At 37.2% G+C, this 19,812-nt stretch overlaps 1 protein-coding gene across 1 annotated transcript; it reads left to right on the forward strand.

Annotated features, from left to right (window-relative positions):
- Nucleotides 1–14,972: 14,972 nt before the first annotated feature.
- Nucleotides 14,973–19,733, forward strand: LOC307264019 (LIM/homeobox protein Awh-like; the record flags this gene model as incomplete). The annotated part of the gene is made up of 7 exons (XM_080045344.1): nucleotides 14,973–15,103; nucleotides 16,182–16,384; nucleotides 17,180–17,288; nucleotides 17,585–17,717; nucleotides 18,289–18,515; nucleotides 19,010–19,069; nucleotides 19,434–19,733. Exons 1-7 carry the CDS (start codon nucleotides 14,990–14,992, stop codon nucleotides 19,731–19,733), a joined length of 1,146 nt encoding a protein of 381 aa, XP_079901470.1. The 5' UTR covers nucleotides 14,973–14,989.
- Nucleotides 19,734–19,812: the final 79 nt, after the last annotated feature.

Below are 19,812 nucleotides of genomic sequence, written 5' to 3' on the forward strand. Positions count from 1 at the left end.
CTTATTACACAATCAGTATTTTGAACCAATCACAGCAGTTCTTTGCTATTTTAAAGGTCAGTTTTAAGTTTTTCAAGCAACAAATAACTAGATTTGTGTTATTTAAATGTCATGTAATTATAGCATTGAAATCATTCAACTTCTACATTTACACAGCATCAGCACCATAGTGAAGGATATGGAAAGTGAACTGAACATAAAAGTAACGTGAATATTTTCTGTGTTTTAGATGATACAAATATTGTTCGTATTGCTGCGGTGAGTGCTGTGGTGGTGGGGATCTTAGCCCTTGCCGTTGCAATGGTGCTGTCTTTCCTGCATAAAAAGCGCATAATTGGTAAGTGTAATATAACCATTGTCCAACAAGATACCAGTGGAGTGGAATATATTATTTTGCAAGTTTTGGGCAAATTTCCATTAATAAAGACCACTGTTAACATTGTGTCACCTCAGGCTCACTGCACTCCCTTTGATTTGAAATATGTCTTGAATTTGGATTGAAAAAGTTTGAGTTCATAAAGCAACTTTCTTTGTTGACCCAAATTGTGAAGGACACACTGCTGCGGTGGTTGGTTCCTGGGTGATCTTCATGATCTGCACCCTTCTGGGTGTTGCTCTGCTTGTCCTGTACAACAGGAGCATAATTGGTAAGTACAATTGATGTATACCAATACCATTTTCGATACTGCTACTACGAAAAAAGGACTAATTGTAGAAGCATTTTTTTTTAAGTAATAAAATATCTAATACTGATACTACAACGATACCATGTCAAAACTTAAAATCAGCAAAAGTGATGGAATAAACATTTTATGAAAAAATTAGGGATTTTTAGAAAAAAATATTTCCCTGGAAAAGGTGTTGAATAAATGGGCAATGGTAGAAAACTAATGGGTTTCTGAACAATAAACCATGAGTAGATCTCAGAAATACACATTCAACCCCCAGCTTTAGCATAATATGTCCTCTTTAAGGTCAGTTTTTCAGGCAACAAATAACTAGATTTGTGTTATTTAAATGTCATGTAATTGCAGCATTGATATCCCTCAACTTCTACATTTTCACACCATATATCAACACCATAGTGAAGGATTTGGAAAGTGAACTGAACATAAAAGTAACGTGAAAATGTCCTTTGTTTTAGATCATGGACTCACTCCTCATGTCGACCCAAATCGTGCTTCTGATCTTGTTACGTTGCTTCTTGCCTTTGTGCTGATCTCATTCAGTCTGATTATTCAACTGGACTTGATAAAACTTGGTAAGTGCAATATATAGCCATTGTCCAACAGGATACCAGTGGAGTGGAATATACTGTTTTGCAAGTTTTAGACTTAAAAACTAAAAATGACACCAATTACAAAATACTTTAATGTTCTGGTCTTTTCAGCCATAAGGCAGAAAGATGTGTTGTGTCTGTGTGAAATCATTGTTGTTATCAGGTGCAAATGTCCGTTATTATTTTATTACTTTATGACGGTCTTTATGAAGCGTTCAGAGGTCACATCAAACAGCAATCCTGTAATTCAATAGCCAGGATTCCATCCATCTGAAAGTTCGCAAAAAGAACTGTGAATTCAGTATTTCAAGGTAAATTTAAGCCAAAAAGTCTATGTTACTTTAATAACATAATATTGATTAACGTTAATATTGTCTTTATTTTCAGGTGGCAGCGTTGGATCCAGGGGTAGATCCAGGATAGGTAACTACATTATTTCTCCTCAAAGTTATGAAGTTAATGGTTTGTGGAGCACTAACTTGAAAAACAATAACAACAATTTTGCCATAGAGACTGATGGATATGGCCACGCCCACACAGTCCTGTCAAACGGACTAGTAGTGATGCTACGTCCGACACGGAAAGGGGGCGTGTCCAGATGAAGCCTGTCCCGAGGCCTGTATCGTTTGTCACAGTACCACGTGACTATGGACAAAACGAAGCCCCCGTTTTCTGAAATCATGCGACTGCCTCACTTTATATGCTGTCTATGCTCGCTAGGTGAAATAAGACAGCCACTACCGTAACATACCAGCAGGTGTCAGTATTTCCTAAATGAGCTGTTAAATGGGGCTTTGTTGATCAGGCTTTTTGGTGAAGCATTTGGCCAGAAAGATTCGACACATTCACGGGGGTTCATCACACCATCACTACGGACTAGACAGTAAAAAATAAATCACAATATTTATGAACATTATAGAAACAAAATTAAATACTTTATATCTGGATTTTTATAGAGAGAACATTATTAATATTTATTTTAAATCAGATTTTTATTCTTATTGAGACACCCAACTTTGATGTCATATATTGATTTAAAAAAAAGTTGCAAACAGTTAAATGTGATGTGTTCAGGTCGGCTCATTAATATATTTGATGTGTTCAAATGTAACAAAAAAGAGGGGTGGAGGGGGGGCTCCTTGTAAAGCCCATAGAGGCGCAGTCTTCTTCCCATTAGACCCGGGTTAGAATTTGTCCTGAATAGATTGATGCACCGAATCAGAAATGATTGTCTCTTCAGCCAATAAAGCATAAAAAAACTCCCCAAAATGATCTATAAAAATGTAAAATATTCAGTCCTGCCTAATGAAATGTAACTTCTAACCGTGTCATTTACCTTCATTTTATTTTCTTCTTCAGGGTCGACTCCATCTCTCAACAGCAAAACCTCAGATGGATCCGGTAAGTATCTTCTGATCGAAGGAGGTTTTCACTTCCTCGTCCCAATTTGATTTAAAACTTTCGACATCAAAACTATTTACCGGACAATAAATTAAGCATTCAACCAACCAATATTTTGAAAAAGTGGGGACGATCGAGCTTAGGCACGGAACGGGGACACTGGTCCGAGTGTGAATGCGCCCGTCATCTCTGGAGTGCTGTATGAGTTGGAAAGGGTTATAATATCTTTCTGCATATGATTTTTTTTTTACAGACATACCACTCAGACCTGTTGCAGGGAAGGTTAAAAGGTAAGTGTTTAAATTCTCTGTTATGGATTTGATTACATTTAGAAAGTTTATTTATCACAAGTGTTTTTGTGCTATTGGTATTTTGTGATTTTAAATACATTTTCAAAATACAAATGCGTGGTCACGTTATAGAGTTATAGACTAAGGTCAAGTTCTATTTTAAAATAATTTCTCACATTTTGTTGATGAGGCTTAAAATAGACGCAGTGTACAAAAATAAAGTGAGGACATGCTATTGCACATTCTTCCGTTTCAAGCAGGAAATTACATGTTTGTTGTCAAACTTTCTGCAGACAGTTTTTTATTTCTATTAGAAAATTGTATCATCAATGTTATTATACACCGTACACAAACTTTTTTGTTTTCTTTCCAGGAGGGTCAACGACCACGACATGCTGTGATTCTGGTCTCTCCAGTAAGTGTTATTATCCACATTTAGCTTCTTCCTATGTGGAGCAAGAGCAGTATGACAAAATGAATCTATCTGTCTGTCTATTTATATATGTCCGTCCGTCCATCCATCTAGATTTACTTTATATATAAATTAACACTTTTTTCCCCCCTGCAGCCCCCCACCCCAGACTCAGTATATTTAATGCTGGAGAAAGCTTGAAGTCCATCAGAGAACTATCAAGATTCACTGTCTTCTCTGCAACCAACTTAACCAAAACATTTACTACAAAACAACACAAACAGGCTCACGTGTGTCAAGTTTCATACAGTGAAAAAATCTGAATAGTAGGAGAAACGTTTTGACGTTTGAAAATATGAATTTCAGTGAATTTGATCAACATTGACGTGTAGAATGTTATAGTTTGGCACTAATGGATAAACTTAACTGAGCTTGTTTTGATTATTATTGCGTCTCTGAAGATTCAGGAAAGTGATTTGAAAGAAGAAAAAAATATGAATTCAGAATGTCACACCTTTTAAAGAGACACGTGAGAAATCTAAAGGTATTTGGTAAGAATAGAAATGCTTCAAGCCTCAGTCCAGGGCTTGTAAAAAAAAACCGGATATGTTTATGTGGATTTTGCTGTGTAAATACATTGGTGTGTTGTATACATACGAAAATACCAAATATTTTTGGTAAAAACAATAATGGCTAAAAAAGTGTCTTGAAATTATACTTTAAAAAATCCTCAATGAAAGACCAGTGTTAAACTCGTCATTAGTTTTTCTCTTTATGTCTGTACGACTTGAAATTTGAATTTCTTACTTCCTGTAGTAAATTCGTAACAGTCAAATTAAAGGCACTTAATTAATATTCACATATAACATCACCTTGGCAACAATTGTCATAGATATGTTAATGGTGATGTCACTTGACGATGTTTTGAATTGAACAAGACTGTAGAAAAGTTTGAAAAAACATTTGCCGCCTTAAAATTGAAAGAATCTTTGACTGATTTAAAGCAATCTGTGGAGTTTGTGCGATTTGACACTGGAATGTGCCTATAAGTGTGTTGACAGTTGACATGTAAAAGTTGGACACAAGTTTTTTTTTTTTAAAACAACTATTTAACGGGTTATTTTAATATGATGGTGATTACTAAGTACTTCTTCTATTCTTTTAATCTCCGTTGTAATCACACGCTTTTCCTTTTATGGGCTTTAAGCTTTTTAAAGGTTGTGTGCAGGTTAGGAGCTGATGTTACATGTTTTATATTATAAGAAAAATCCAGCCTTGTTTGTGTGTTGGATTTGATTATTATTTTATCATTTTATACTCAAGATGTTAGTTGTATTGTGTTATGTAACATATTTTGAATTATGTTATGCTTTTTAGGGGTTGAGCTGATGCTTTGACACTGGGCAAAGAGACATTGAACCCTGAATTGCTCCCGATAGTTAGCTTGCACCCTGCGTGGTAGCTGCTGCTGCTATCGGTGTATGAATGTGTGTGTGAATGGGTGAATGTGTACTAAACAATGTAAAGCGCTTTGTCTCTGAAAAACCAGGGAAAAGAGCTTTATAAGTGGAGTCATTTACTATTTCAAGTCCATTACCATTTGTTTGTGTTTTGGGTTTACTATCAGGGAATGAATCTTATGATTTTGAATCAAGAATGTCCAAGATGAAATAATATGATAAAAAATGCACTCCTCATGATATGAATTGTGTTTTGTACTTAAGAAAGTACACTGAATTATTGTATAAATAAATATTAATTTGTCAGAAATATACTTGCTTTTAAATGCATAGATAGGACAAATACTGTATGTTCTTGATTCGAACGCACGGTTCAAATCCAAGTATATTTTAGTCTTAAGAATTCCCTCAAATTTTTATGTTGCGTTTTTTAAATTGTTTTCAAAAAGTCAAAGCTAGTAAAACATGCTCTTCATGTGAATTGTGCACTTTGAACTAAATAAAGTTAATCATTTGAATTACTGTTGGTTTGTAGTGATGTGTGTCATGAATGTGGAGCTCATTGTTATTACTTTTTAACCATTCTGTGCTGCTTAGTCCATAATAGTACATTATTTATTAGATTATTTAGATTTTGTATTAATAGTTTGAATTGACAAAGCAACTTAAGCTATTTCAGTATCTACAGTATCTCCATACGTCTATCTATCACTTTTAAGTCCCGTCTAAAAACACATCTTTTTAAACTGACATATTCAATCTAGTTCATTGTCTCCCACCCATTTCACCACACTTGTGTACATTTTTTCAATGTATCTTGTTCTAGTGTTTTTTATGATTGTTGATTTTGGTTTTTTTAAACACTGCCCTGTAAGGTGACCTTGAGTGCTATGAAAGGCGCCCTCAAATAAAATGAATTATTATTATTATTATTATTATTATTATTATTATTATTATCTATCAATCTATCTATCCATTATCTCTATCTATCCATCCAGCCATCTATTTACAGTATCTGTTTATTAAATTATAAAAATTGCTTTACTGGCATCTAAAACCAAATTTAACATTGTGTGTGTATAAATAAAGTAATGAAATAAATGTATTTTTGCCAGTACAAATAGGCCAATGTGAACATAATAACATTAATATATAAACTAAGCAACATTGCTATTTTATTTTAGGGATGTATTTTGTGTGTGTGTGTGTGTGTGTGTGTGTGTGTGTGTGTGTGTGTGTGTGTGTGTGTGTGTGTGTGTGTGATAAAAAACAAGAAATAATCAAATAAAACCTATTTATTTATCCTTTTGTTTACTTACGCACAATACGTCTTGACGTCACTAGGCGGCGGCAGAACTCCGTTTTCGAATCCATTCCATTCCACAGTTTGACGTTAGTTGGACGGTATTTGTGTGTGTGAGCTCATTTTTAAAGGGGGTAACAACAACAACAACAACTGACAGCTATTATCTCCGTTTTCCGTTAATTTACCGGTGGACTTACCGAGTCAGTTTAAGTTCCCAAACCTGGAACCTTCCAGCGGAGAGACGAGGTGGAGACAGTCAGACCGTCGCTTGTAGGCCTACACTTGAAGTTAATCCACAAAGCATCCATGGACCCTGTTCAGAAGGTTTGGGGTAAGAAACTTTCACTTTTTATTGCGATTTATAGGCTACTTTACTTAGGCCTACAGTAGTGCAGCAAGCTGTCAATACATGACATAGCCTTCATGAGCTTAACAACAAAGGTTTTTCAACACAGTTAAATACTTCTAAAACCACAAGATTTAAGGATAATTCAGGGTTATTTCCACTCAAAAATGCTTTTTATCTTTGGCAATTGTTTCTTTAAATTAGGATTACAAATAGGCTATATCGGTGTGCAGATATAACCAGTGTAGCTAGTGTTATCGATTGCCCTGCGTTGTGTGGTGTGAATGACTGCTCAAGGCCAACAGAATATATGTGGACGCTATTACAGTTACAACCCCGGAAAATAGACGAATGTCGAATATGAAACCAATTTCACCACGCCGAGGCGATCTCCGTTTATTCTCTGACACACGTAAAATAAAATGTTATTTATTAGCTACTATCTATGGTAAAATCAGACAAAAAAAATCATTGAGTAATCCTGTTAGCTTCAGCTCCCAGCAAGTTACACGACACACATAAAAAAGTTAGCAATTTAGCATACAATTCAATAGGTTTAAGCTAGCATGTAAATCGGGGTTTGTACTAAACAATTCCGCTTACCTCTTCATTAGTTCAGTAACAAAGGGAAGAGGCAACGGCGGGAAAAGTCATTTATACACGTCGTAGGGTGACCCCAAAAGTGACGTAGGGGCTTTGTTGACGATAAAAAAAATATAAAATATTCTCAGGAAAAACGTACAGAAAAAAATTAAGAGACCAGTCTGGATTTTTCTTAAATCTTCATCTCTACATTACTTATTGAAAATGCTCCTAATGACAATATTTTTATTGTGAATTTGGTAGAAATGTTGTCAGTAGTTTATATTACAAAACCTAAATGTTCATTTTACTCAAACATATGCCTCTAGAGTACAACAAGAGACACTGAACATTTGGAGTGGTCTCTTGTTTTTTTCCGGAGCTGTGTAGGCTATATCAGGTATCAATGTTTTGTGTAATTATAATATATTTTGTAACCAGTAAATAACTGACCCTGTCACACATACACAGTAGAAATGAATCACCCTGCGTTAACGCGTTCATTTTGGCTAATTTTATTATTATATAAAATGTTAAGTGCCCCAAATGAGTAGTAAACAATAAACACATTTACAACCATATTTATCCATGTACATAATCATATTTATTAGACTTTGACAGACACTTTTTTTCTTGTACATTTACAAGCTCAAACATTTGATTTTTGACAATAAGTCGAACATATTGTCTTTTATTATTATTATTAACTTTCTGATACGGTATTGTTGTATTTAGTTATTTATTCTACAGTACTTCTTCTTCTTGGTCTTCCAACAAGTGCATTTCTCCAGGACGCCCACTAGCTTATATATAAAAACGTGTAAGGCCGTTAAGTTTGTCCATTCTGTGCTACTGTAGAAACATGGCGGTGCAACATGGCGGCCTCAGTACGCACCCTGCTCCTTTGTAGATATAAAAGGCTCATTCTAAGTTCATAAAATAAACAACTTTTATTTTATTTTCAAGCGAAATACACAAATTAAAACACACTTTTTGAACATTATATATAACATATATATATATGATTTTATATTTCTCAGTTGGCCTTTTTTTTTTACACATTGTGTCTTTAAAACTCATTCAAATCAACCCAATCCGAAACCCCGTTATAATAACTGCTATTTATTCTCCTCTGCACTCCCCCTCCCCTCATCTACCCACGCTCTATCAGTCCATCTCTTCCTCCCAAAGCGGAAGCCGAATCCGCCTTTCTCGCGGCTCACGGCTTGCAGACCTCCGGCGATGGAGTTGAGAGATTCGTGGCTCTTCTTGCCCCCCTCCTCGCCCTCCCCGCCCTCCTGGTAGTGAGGGCTTTCCAGGGACAGACCTCCACCGGGGAAAGGGGATAAAGGCCGTGCCACGAGCTCTCCTCTCTGGGCCCGTTGGAGCAGCCAGGGGTCCCGCCGCGGATCACCCAGGTTTGGCCTGCACGGTTAGTCGAAAAATTCAATTAAAATCAATTATTATGGACAATAATGGCTTTTTTTTAATTTTTTTTCAAGTCACTGTATAACCAAATCCACAAAATCTATCTAATGATGTAATATGGGGTTAATCGAAAATGTAAATGAAAATAAATGGTAATATGGACTTTGCTGCAATTTTTAAAAGGTCATGGAAAACAAAACAGCATTGAAAAAAGTTAATAAATTGAAATGTGCAATATGAGGAACATTATTTACAATATATGCAATATGTGTGTGTGTGTGTGTGTGTGTGTGTGTGTGTGTGTGTGTGTGTGTGTGTGTGTGTGTGTGTGTGTGTGTTTTTTCAATGTTACATTTTCATATTAGTGTTTCAAGAGTTTTTTTCTGGAGAATCCAATAATTAAGAGCCGTTGAATAAGGGGTGTAGGGGAATACATAAGCTCCGGCTTCCTCTCACTCCTTTTCGTACACAGACACGACATTTATTTGATAAATATTGGCAATTGTTTATGACAATTTATAATTATTGTTGTTTCGTGTTATGTATATTTGTATGATGTGTCCTACTTGCTTTTTTATTTTTTTAAATTTTTTGTTCGTAATAAAGATGAAATTAAATTAAATTAATAAGCAGTAAAGTAGATTAGAATTTAAATTTCAAAACTGTTGCGTCCCTACCGTAGGTGCAGCAGTGTGGATTCCAGTTTGGGACGTCCCATGGCTGGCAGGAGGCCGAGGGGCGAGCGGGGGAACGATGTGACGGGGCAGAGCAGAGCCACAGACAGGAGTGTCAGCTGGGAGGCACTGAGGTGGAAATACTGCCTCATCTGGAGAACAAGGGAAATATGTTTTTATGTGTATTTTGTTAAAAAAAAGCAAAACTCAGGGCGCTCAGCTGGCGTAGTGGATAGAGCGCGTACCATATTGGCTCTGGCCTTCGTTGCAGTGGTCGCGGGTTCAAATCCGACCCGTGGACCTTTACTGCAGGTCATCCCCCCTCTCTCTCTCTCTCTCTCTCTCTCTCTCCCTCTCTCTCTCTCCCTCTCTCTCTCTCTCTCTCTCTCTCTCTCTCTCTTTCTCTCTCTCTCCCTCTCTCTCTGTCTGTCTCCCCATTTCAACCCTGTACTATCTAATAAAGCTTGAAAATGCCAAAAAATTATCTAGACACAATAGACACTTGCAATATCATAATGAGGTTACAAATAGTGATTACTTTAAAAAAAAAAATAATAATTATAATATAATATAAATAAATCAAATGAATACAATAAAATAAAAAATTTAAATAAGTAAATGTATATACACGCATACACAAAAATAAAGAAATATAGATAAAAAAAAATGTAAAATCCCCCACTGTATACACATTTGGAAAGGTCCATAATGTACTTTTCTGAAGGTTATTAGTTAAAAGCAAACATGTTGAGATTATCACATTTATCGGTGTGACTAATTGTGTGCATTTTTTTAATGATTGACGTGTGATTTGCTGCTACTTGCCCTCTTCTTCTGCCAACAGGAAATAATCCTTCGGGCTTTTTTGTGTTATCCCTGACTATTTATGTATTTTAATGTATGAAACAGAGTGCTGTTCATATTTTAAATCAAAATGGTCAAATAAAATCAATCAATCATTCTAAGATAATAAACGTATATTGCAGACATTTATTTAAAAATTACTTCTTAGCTTACCTTATTATATTCGAAGGCTACGTATTGTTTATTTGTCCTTTCAACATAATTGTTCTGCAGTTTTAAAATATAAAATGTTAACACTTCTAAAATTCCGTTTCGAAACGTTCCCAAAATTCTCAAATGTCTTAGCTTGTGTTAGAGCTGAAAAAAAATGTATATAAAGTGAACAATCGCCCTTAGAAATTTTTTAAAAGAATCTCAAAAAGCGTAATATAAACATAACAAAATTTTAAAAATCCATTCCGAATCGTCCTCGAAATTTTTTCAAATGTCTTAAATCTTACCTTGTGTGCTGGTGTTACTGGCCGTATCTTCCTCGAGACATCAAATCGCTTCCAAAGCCTTTTTAAAATCTGCCCAATCTGCCCACCCCTCCAAACCCTGGCCCTTCTGACGCACACAGAGCCACCGTCCACCGTCATTTAACCTTCATTCTTTAGCCTGGGAAACCTGGGCCCGTAATTAGCACCACTTGATTGGGGAACGAAAGGCAATTGACAAAGAAGGATTCAAGACCAATTCATTAGGATGTTTGTGAGGAGAGGTGGAGAGGTGGGAAGGTCGTATCGAAGGGGAGAAAATGCTGTTTAATTTTAATTTCATTCACTCTTTTTCCTCGAAATGTCGCTATTGTCTGAGTTAATTGGCCGTCAATTACATGAATGGGGATATGCAGCAACGTGGATGCTGTAGCAATTTGTTTATTTACATATATATATAGCCTATTTATATTTATTTTTATTTTTTATTATTTTTATTTGATTAATTTAATTTATTTTATTTGATTAATGAATTTTTTTATTCATTTTATTAAATAATTTTTTCTTTAAATTTTCTTTTTTTTGGTGGGGTGGGGGGGGGGGGGGGGGGTCAAATTTCAGCAGATACAAAACATCTTACATCACACACTTTTGTTTTGAATTGGAGCAAATCAAAGCAATACATTTTGACTAGACTATTGAATATGGAAAAACATATACGTTTTTATATATAGTGGGCGTCCTGGGGGAAATGCACCTGTTGGAAGACCAAGAAGAAGAAGAAGTACTATAGAATAAACAACGAAATACATCTTCACCTCATCACTTGATATTGTGGAAAGACTTGAGGCAGTGGTGGATGATGCCATCTTTAGTAACTATAGCTTCTTGTCCTTGAAGGCCACCGTAGCTGGGGTAACAGACAGAGCTGAAAAGAATGCCATTCATTTTAATTTCATTCGGTTTCAACGTCAAACAAAATGTCGCTGTTTGTCTGACTCTATCGGCTGCCAATTAAAGATCTGAGATTCCTTTATTGTCAATGGATGAGACATACAATGGAATTCAGTGCACTGCCTGAACGGTGCACAGAATAGTCACATGCATCTCCCACACACACACACACACACACACACACACACACACACACACACACACACACACACACACACACACACACACACACACACACACACACACACACACACACACACACACACACACACACAACTCAATGTCAGCTTATGCAAAGTAAAAAAAAATTGTTTTGCACATACTCTTAAGAAAATAAAACAATATTGCACGTTAAAAACATGATTAAAAATGCATTTTTAAGACCTGTACACACTACAGAGTATTTTTTAAATATGGCTGTATCCAAAATCTGTTCTGTAAAAACCTAGGGTTGCGTTCCGAATCGCATACTCTTTCTTTTTTCTATTCTACATACTACATCCGACGATAAAAATAAGTTAGGTTGCAGTATGCATACTATTGGGACATACTTTACTCTCTTATTTCATCATAACATTGCGCCTTGATCTTGCCTCTTGCTTTTATATCCGTCGCATCCCTGTTTGTTTTCATATGGAGGCTTCGTCGATGTGACGTCACTTCACGTGCGCACTGGATTGTGGGTCAGAATCGCCCAAATAGGATGCACTTTTCAACACTAACAATCTTGGCCGCATGAAGTAGGACATCCAGGTACTTCTAAGTAACCATCCTAAATCTGGCCACAAGAATCGGGACATCCTAAATCTTTTTTCTACATACTATATAGTAAAATGGACTTGACTTATATAGCTCTTTTCTAGCCGATTTTCTCAGCCCCAAAGCGCTTTACATATCTTACCACATTCACCCATTCATACGCACACTCATACACCGATGGCATAGTAGAAAGTATGCGATTCGGAAAACAACCTAGGACTCTAATATGTTGTAAAAATGAAATAGAGAATTGAACTCTGGCTTTATCTAGTACCTACTGTATATATATATATTTTTAAGATATGGAAACTTTCGCATAATAAGTTAAATACTGCCACATTTTTTAATTTTTAAAAAGAAAATCTGAAAAAAATGTAAATCCCAAAAAATAATAATTGTTTTAATGTGAGTAATGCATTGGCTTTTAATGATGGTGTACACAGCTCCGGAAAAAAGTTAAAGAGACCAGTCTGGATTTTTCTTCAATCTTCATCTCTACATTACTTATTGAAAATGCTCTTTAATGACAATATTCTTATTGTGAATTTGGTAGAAATGTTGTCAGTAGATAGTATAAAACCAAAAATGTTCATTCTACTCAAACATATGCCTATAAATAGTAAAACGAGAGACACTGAACATTTGGAGTGGTCCCTTAATTTTTTTCCAGAGCTGCATATAAGGTAAAAATGTTGCCCTATTCGCTTGAAGTGTCTATATTGTCTGTACTTTAATATCAAGATCTAAAAACAGGAGACATCTTTCTTGGTCTTATGCTAAACACCTTTTCATGTTGTGTGTTTTTAATTGGGCCCAAAGGTGCAGCGCTGCCCTACCTGCTCAACAGGCGGCCAATCAAATCAGTCCCTCCCTGCGCTCTGAGCCTCCCAGGCTGCTTGTTTACAGGTGTGTGTGTGTGTGTGTGTGTGTGTGTGTGTGTGTGTGTGTGTGTGTGTGTGTGTGTGTGTGTGTGTGTGTGTGTGTGTGTGTGTGTGAGTGTGTGTGTGTGTGTGTGTGTGTGTGTGTGTGTGTGCGTGCGTGTTTGTCTTAGAGTAACTATTTTTGTGAGAACCAATTTGAGTTTGTCCTCACTTATGAGTGAGGACATTTTGTCCGGTTCTCACTTTGGGACAGGCCTTTAAAGGGCTGTTTGAGGGTTAACACTAGGTTTTAAGATTCAGGTATGAATTAGGTTTATGTTAGGGTTAGTGTAAGGGTTGGGGTTAGGAATTTAGTTTAGAGGGTTAGGGTAAGGGGCTAGGGAATGATTTGTGTCAATGAGTGTCCTCACAAGAATAGCCGTGTGTGTGTGTGTGTGTGTGTGTGTGTGTGTGTGTGTGTGTGTGTGTGTGTGTGTGTGTGTGTGTGTGTGTGTGTGTGTTTGTGTGTAGATGTGTGTGTGTGTGTGTGTGTGTGTTTGTGTGTGTGTGTGTGTGGGGGGGGACATTACCTAGGGACAAGTCAACAGGTGCTGAAGCTTTCTGAGGCTGTTATTGGTCGAAAATTTAGTGGAAAAAAAAATCTGACAAAATCCTCAAAGACAGACACACCTGGAGACGAGTGGTGTGTGTGTGTGTGTGTGTGTTAACGGAGTAAACAGAGGAGTGGACCGCTGACTCTAAACATCTAAGGTACGTTAAGATAATCCTAAACAACAGCTAAATCTAATCTAAACCACACAGGTTCGTTCTTCTTCATATCTTTCTCCTTTGTATCATATTTTGTTTATTAGTTTCTGAAATTTCATCAATTGTCTGTCTGTCTGTCTGTCTGTCTGTCTGTCTGTCTGTCTGTCTGTCTGTCTGTCTATCTATCTATCTATCTATCTATCTATCTATCTATCTATCTATCTATCTATCTATCTATCTATCTATCTGTCTGTCTGTCTGTCTGTCTGTCTGTCTGTCTGTCTGTCTGTCTGTCTGTCTGTCTGTCATTAATTGAATCTTCAAAGACAGACACACCTGCAGAAGTCGGAGCCCACCGGTAAACATACAGGTGGACTGCTCATTCTAAACAACACAGGTACGCTATTCTTCTCCATGTCTTTCTCATTTTTCTACCTGGATAAACAAAACTAGTGAAATATATTGTTATGCAGGTAGAAGTCCTGTATTCAAAATCTTTCTCAACCCTTGAACTCCTAGCCTACTATATCAGATAAGCTATATACATTAATTTATAAAATGTCATAAATTTCTACTGTATTTTCTATCTAATAAAGTATCTATCTATCTATCTATCTATCTATCTATCTATCTATCTATCTATCTATCTATCTATCTATCTATCTATCTATCTATCTATCTATCTATCTATCTATCTATCTATCTATCTATCTATCTATCTATCTATCTATCTATCTATCTATCTATCTATCTAATTTAAAGGTGTAGTCATTCTGGAGAACGCTTGTGGTCAAAATCACTTTTTCGCCAAAATCAGTGAATATCTCCTCATGATCAGCTAAATGTCCGTAATGTGTGTGCTAAAAAAAAAAGGTGTTAATACACAGCCTAGGCTCTGTAAACTGGTATATGAACAAAAGAGAATGTTAACAAAAAGGGCCACACTGTAGCCACTAGTAACATGCCAGTTTACAGAGCCTAGGCTGTGTTTAAACACTGGATTTAAAATGTACAACAAGGAATATCTAACTCCACCTCTAACTAGGATTTTTATATTTGTCTGTTGGCCTAAATATCAGAATGAAAATTAGCGAAAACTGCTTGAAACATGTTGTTATTGTTTATAAATAGCGTCTTCTTCTGGTCCACTAATTAAGGCGGTAATTAGCGATAACCTTCTCAGGATAATCATGATGTCACCGACCGACCGAGCCCTCCAGGATCTGTTGTTGTACGGCAACAGTAACCAAGGTGACGAGGCGGAGGAGAACACTAGTGCTGCAGACAACCAGAGCATCGCAGAGGTGAGACACATACTTATATTAATTTTTATTTTATATTATGTTTAAAACATTTATTTTTTGGTTTTACTCTAATTTAATTTAATTGAATATTTATTATTATTATTATTATTATTATTATTTTTTTTTATTAAATTTTATATTATTTTATTTATTTATTATTTTATTAATTTAATTTTTTTTCAATTATATAAATATTTATACATATTTTACCCAAGATAAAGTTGCAAAAATTTGGCCAATTTGGTTGAATATGGTTTTTGTTTTAACTGTTTGTAAAGCCCATGTTTGGCTGATATTGCCTTAGAAACGTTTTATTTTTTTCAGTGTGTCCTTCAAGTAGTTTTATAAGTGTTTAGTCTATAAGCACTACTGTTTGTAACTCTGGGTGTGTCAGAGAAGTGAACATTTTCTAAGGTATATACTCATAACTGAATAAACAAACTTTCCTCACAGGAAAATTTTTGGCAACTTTTTGAAAAAAATTCAAATGTAGTTTACACACATTCTGTAAATAATGCTCTACATATTGCACATTTACATTTAAAGCTGCAGTGTGTAGAATTTTGGGTTTTATTTCCTAGCAGATTTTGTAGAAAATAATTATAATATCCATAAGTACATTTAATTTAGTGCATAATAGCTGAAATTTTTTTTTTTTATTATTTTTTATTCCTTAGAAAGGGTCTCATATATGTCCATATTTCTGCATATTTTGGACCAAGGCCTAGTGCCGCCATCTTGAAAGTGTCATAGTTGGAATGTCATCAGGTGCATTGTTTAAAATTTAGAATTGTTCTTGACCTTGAAGGCCACTGTAGCTTCTGTTATTATTCTAAAGGGTTGGGGTTACCCAGGGAGTGTTACATTCTAGAACTTTGTAGAACTTTCTTGATGATGTCATATTACACACTGCACCTTTAATAACTTCTTTTCTATACTGTTTTGGTTTTTCTACGCCAGCTGTTGTTCCTGGGTGAGGAACGTAATTCATGATCATCAGAGGAAAAATTAGACTGTTTCGGAAATGTTTAAAAGTTCCTCGTAGCACCTTTTTAAATTTGATCTATTCCCATTTCAGACTCCGACAGCGGTCTCGATTCAGGAGCCAATCATATGCTCCGGTTGTGGTCAGCAGGTGTGCGATCGCTTCTTCCTATTGGCTGTCGGCCGCGTGTGGCACGGTGTGTGTCTGCGCTGCAGTGTGTGTGAGTGTGAACTGCAAACACAGGCGTCACTGTACTGGAGAGACGGGAATATCTACTGCCAGGAAGACTACTGCAGGTTAGTACACACACACACACGCACACACAAATGAACGCAAGCACACACACACCCGCACACGAATGCATACACACAAACGCATAAACACACGCATGTAAACACACACACACACACACACACACACACACACACACACACACACACACACACACACACACACACACACACACACACACACACACACACACACACACACACACACACACAGACGCATAAAAACACACACACACACACACACCTGCACAACACAGGACTGTATGTAAAAATCTAGTTCTATATCTAACCTGTGGAGGGCGGCAATACGCTAAACACCGTCTAAACGGCCGGAATCTTATAAGAAGAAGAAGAAATTCTTTATTGCTTGAGTATACTTCAGTGTAAATGTTTCGATGAACCTCACATACACAATGGATGGTTTAGTAGACAGTATTTAGTATATACATGTAGAATATGTAGGAGGGAGGACGTTAGTAGGGCTTACTAAACACAGCCTGTATCTACTTTGGGGCGACTGTGGCTCAGGTGGTAGAGCGGGTCGGCTGATGATCAAAGGGTTGGAGTTTCGATCCCCGCCCTGCCACCTGTCTCATAGTTGTTGTGTCCTTGGGCAAGACACTTCACCCACCTTGCCTCGTGTGAATGTCGATAGTTAGCCTGCTATCGGTGTATGAATGTGTGTGTGAATGGTAACGTGTAAATGGGAACAGGTCTCCCTTGCAAAAGAGTCTTCGGACTCAATGGGATTTACCTGTAGAAATAAAGGTTAAAAAAAAAAAAAACTTCTCTTGTGTTCAGGATGTTTGGAGGCGGTCAGTGCGCTCGCTGCTCTCAGCCAATCCCTGCCTCCGATCTGGTCATGAGGTCGGGTCAGCTGACCTTCCATCCACACTGCTTCTCCTGCCAGGTAACAGACAGACAGACAGACACACATACAAACACAGACAGACAGACAGACAGACAGACACACAAACACACTCACTCACTCACACACACACAAAAATGCAACTTGAAACTATTTTACTATTTATGCTTTTTTTTAAATGGATTTTGTAAAAATTTTTAACTGTTTATTGATACTTTTACATGCACATTTTATGTATATTTACAGCCCCACTCCTTCCGCTCTATACTTAAAGTTCTATCTCATATTATCTTGAATGTAAATATATTCTTATGGATAATTACCGTTTATATTTTCAGCAGTGTGATGTGAAGTTGACTCCGGGGAACCTGTACTGCCTTCAGGAGCAGAGGCTGTACTGTCAATCACATTACCATGACGATGGGACCATTCCACTAACACAGGAAGTACAGTCAACCAATCAGAAAGAAGGTGAGAGCTCCTGTGTGTGTGTGTGTGTGTGGGGGGGAGGAGTGAGTGAGTGTGTGTGTGTGTGTGTGGGTGGGGGTGAGTGTGTGTGTGTGTGTGTGTGTGTGTGTGTGTGTGTGTGTGTGTGTGTGTGTGTGTGTGAGTGTGTGCATCTCTGTCTCTCCACACTATCAATAAAGCCTGAAAAATGCAACAAAAAGAAATCTCAAAAAAACAATGTTATCAAAGGAATACTTCAGCCATACGGAACCGGCGTTCTATCATTATAAGATCACTATTATGATATGAGGAATGAGGTTTTTCTTCCCTCAGTCTTCCCTCAGTCTTCCCTTGGCCCAGCTGTCCTGTTAATCCAAACCATACATTTTACTAGTGTGATGTCACGCATGGGAAAATGTAGGGTTAGACAGTGAGACCATAAAACACTCTTTCTGCCTTTTCTCAGGCTAGGATGAACCGATTTCAATTTATTTTGCACACTTATACTACATAGGATCTCAGAGTTCAATTCACCTTCATATTCCCACCGGTGAAGTAGGTCTTTAATTGCATTTCTTGTCATTGTGACCCACAGCTTCGGTCTCCGGTGAGGGGGAGGAGTCAGTGAGCAGCTCTGAGCCGCGATTGGCCGACAGTGTGTCAGGGGGGCGGGCCAGGAGACGCTCTAAGCGAATCAGAACGTGTTTCCGCAGTGAGCAGCTGAGAGCGCTCGAGTCTTACTTCGCCCAGAAACACAATCCGGACGGAAAGGACTGGACCGCCCTCGCTCACAAGACAGGGCTGCCCAAGAGGGTCCTGCAGGTAATAAACAAGACAGGGCTGCCCAAGAGGGTCCTACAGGTAATGTGGGGATATAATATGGGGGTTTAGTTAGTTTGGTTTATTTAAAAAAAAAAAAAAAAAATCATTTCATAAGTTTGTTTTAATATTAATTTTTTTTTTTTTTTTCACATTGAGGCGATACAGAACTGCCCAAGAGAGTACTCCAGGTAATATGTTAATAATAATATAGGGGTTTAGATAATTTTTTCATTCTTTTTATATATATTTTTTTATTTAATTTGTATTTATACAAGAGGGTCCTGCAGGTAATGTGATCTGGAGGATTAGTTTAGAATAGAAAAATAAATAAAATAAAATAAGATATTTTTTTTTTGTAAATAGATAAACGAAACAAAGAGAGTACTGCAGGTAATATGGGGTTTTAGTTTAGTTCATTTTTAATTCTCTCTCTCTCTCTCTCTCTCTCTCTCTCTCTCTCCCTCTCTCTCTCTCTCTCTCTCTCTTTCTCTCAGGTGTGGTTTCAGAATGCTCGGGCCAAACTGAGGCGTTCCATCACTACAGACGAGCTTCAGGTAAACTCACCTTTGCCCAACTGACAACAGGCGTAACCATGGTGTGTCTCCCTTGTGTGTGTGTCTCCGGTGTGTGTGTGTGTGTTTCTGTGTATGTGTGTGTGTGTGTGTCTGTCTGTGTGTGTGCGTGTCTGTCTGTCTGTCTGTCTGTCTGTCTGTCTGTGTGTTTGTGTGTCTGACTTTCTTTGTGTGTGTGTGTGTGTGTGTGTGTGTGTGTGTATGTCTTACTGTCTGTGTGTGTGTCTGTCTGACCGCCTGTGTGTGTGTGTGTGACTCTGACTGTCTGACTGTCTGTCTGACTGTGTGTATCTGCCCGCCTGTGTCTGTCTGACTGTCTGACTGTGTGTGTTACTATCACAAACAGCCCCAGTCTCCTCAGTGTGCAGGCGTAACCGTGGCAAACAGCTCCATGGCAACAACCAGCTGTTTGTCATCACCAACATCCGACCAATCAGAACGCTTCGCCGCCACCAGCACCATCGACCAACTGCAACTGTCTTTGATCACGGGACCGTTACTAGGCGACACACCACCTCAGAATAATGCATTGCTGTTAATGGACTTCAACTCCCAAGATGCAACGGGGTCGGTCCCTTCTCTAAACGCCTACGAAGACTACGGAGAGGCCGATTCTGATGGCTCTTTTATACAACATTACTGCTAGGCAATTCTTCTTTTGTTTTTTGTTTTAATTAAAATTTTTGTTAATGTATTTATTTATTGTTTTGTTTGATATTTTTTAT

This window comes from Ammodytes marinus, assembly GCF_949987685.1.
Source record: "Ammodytes marinus genome assembly, chromosome: 17".
NCBI lineage: Eukaryota > Metazoa > Chordata > Actinopteri > Uranoscopiformes > Ammodytidae > Ammodytes > Ammodytes marinus.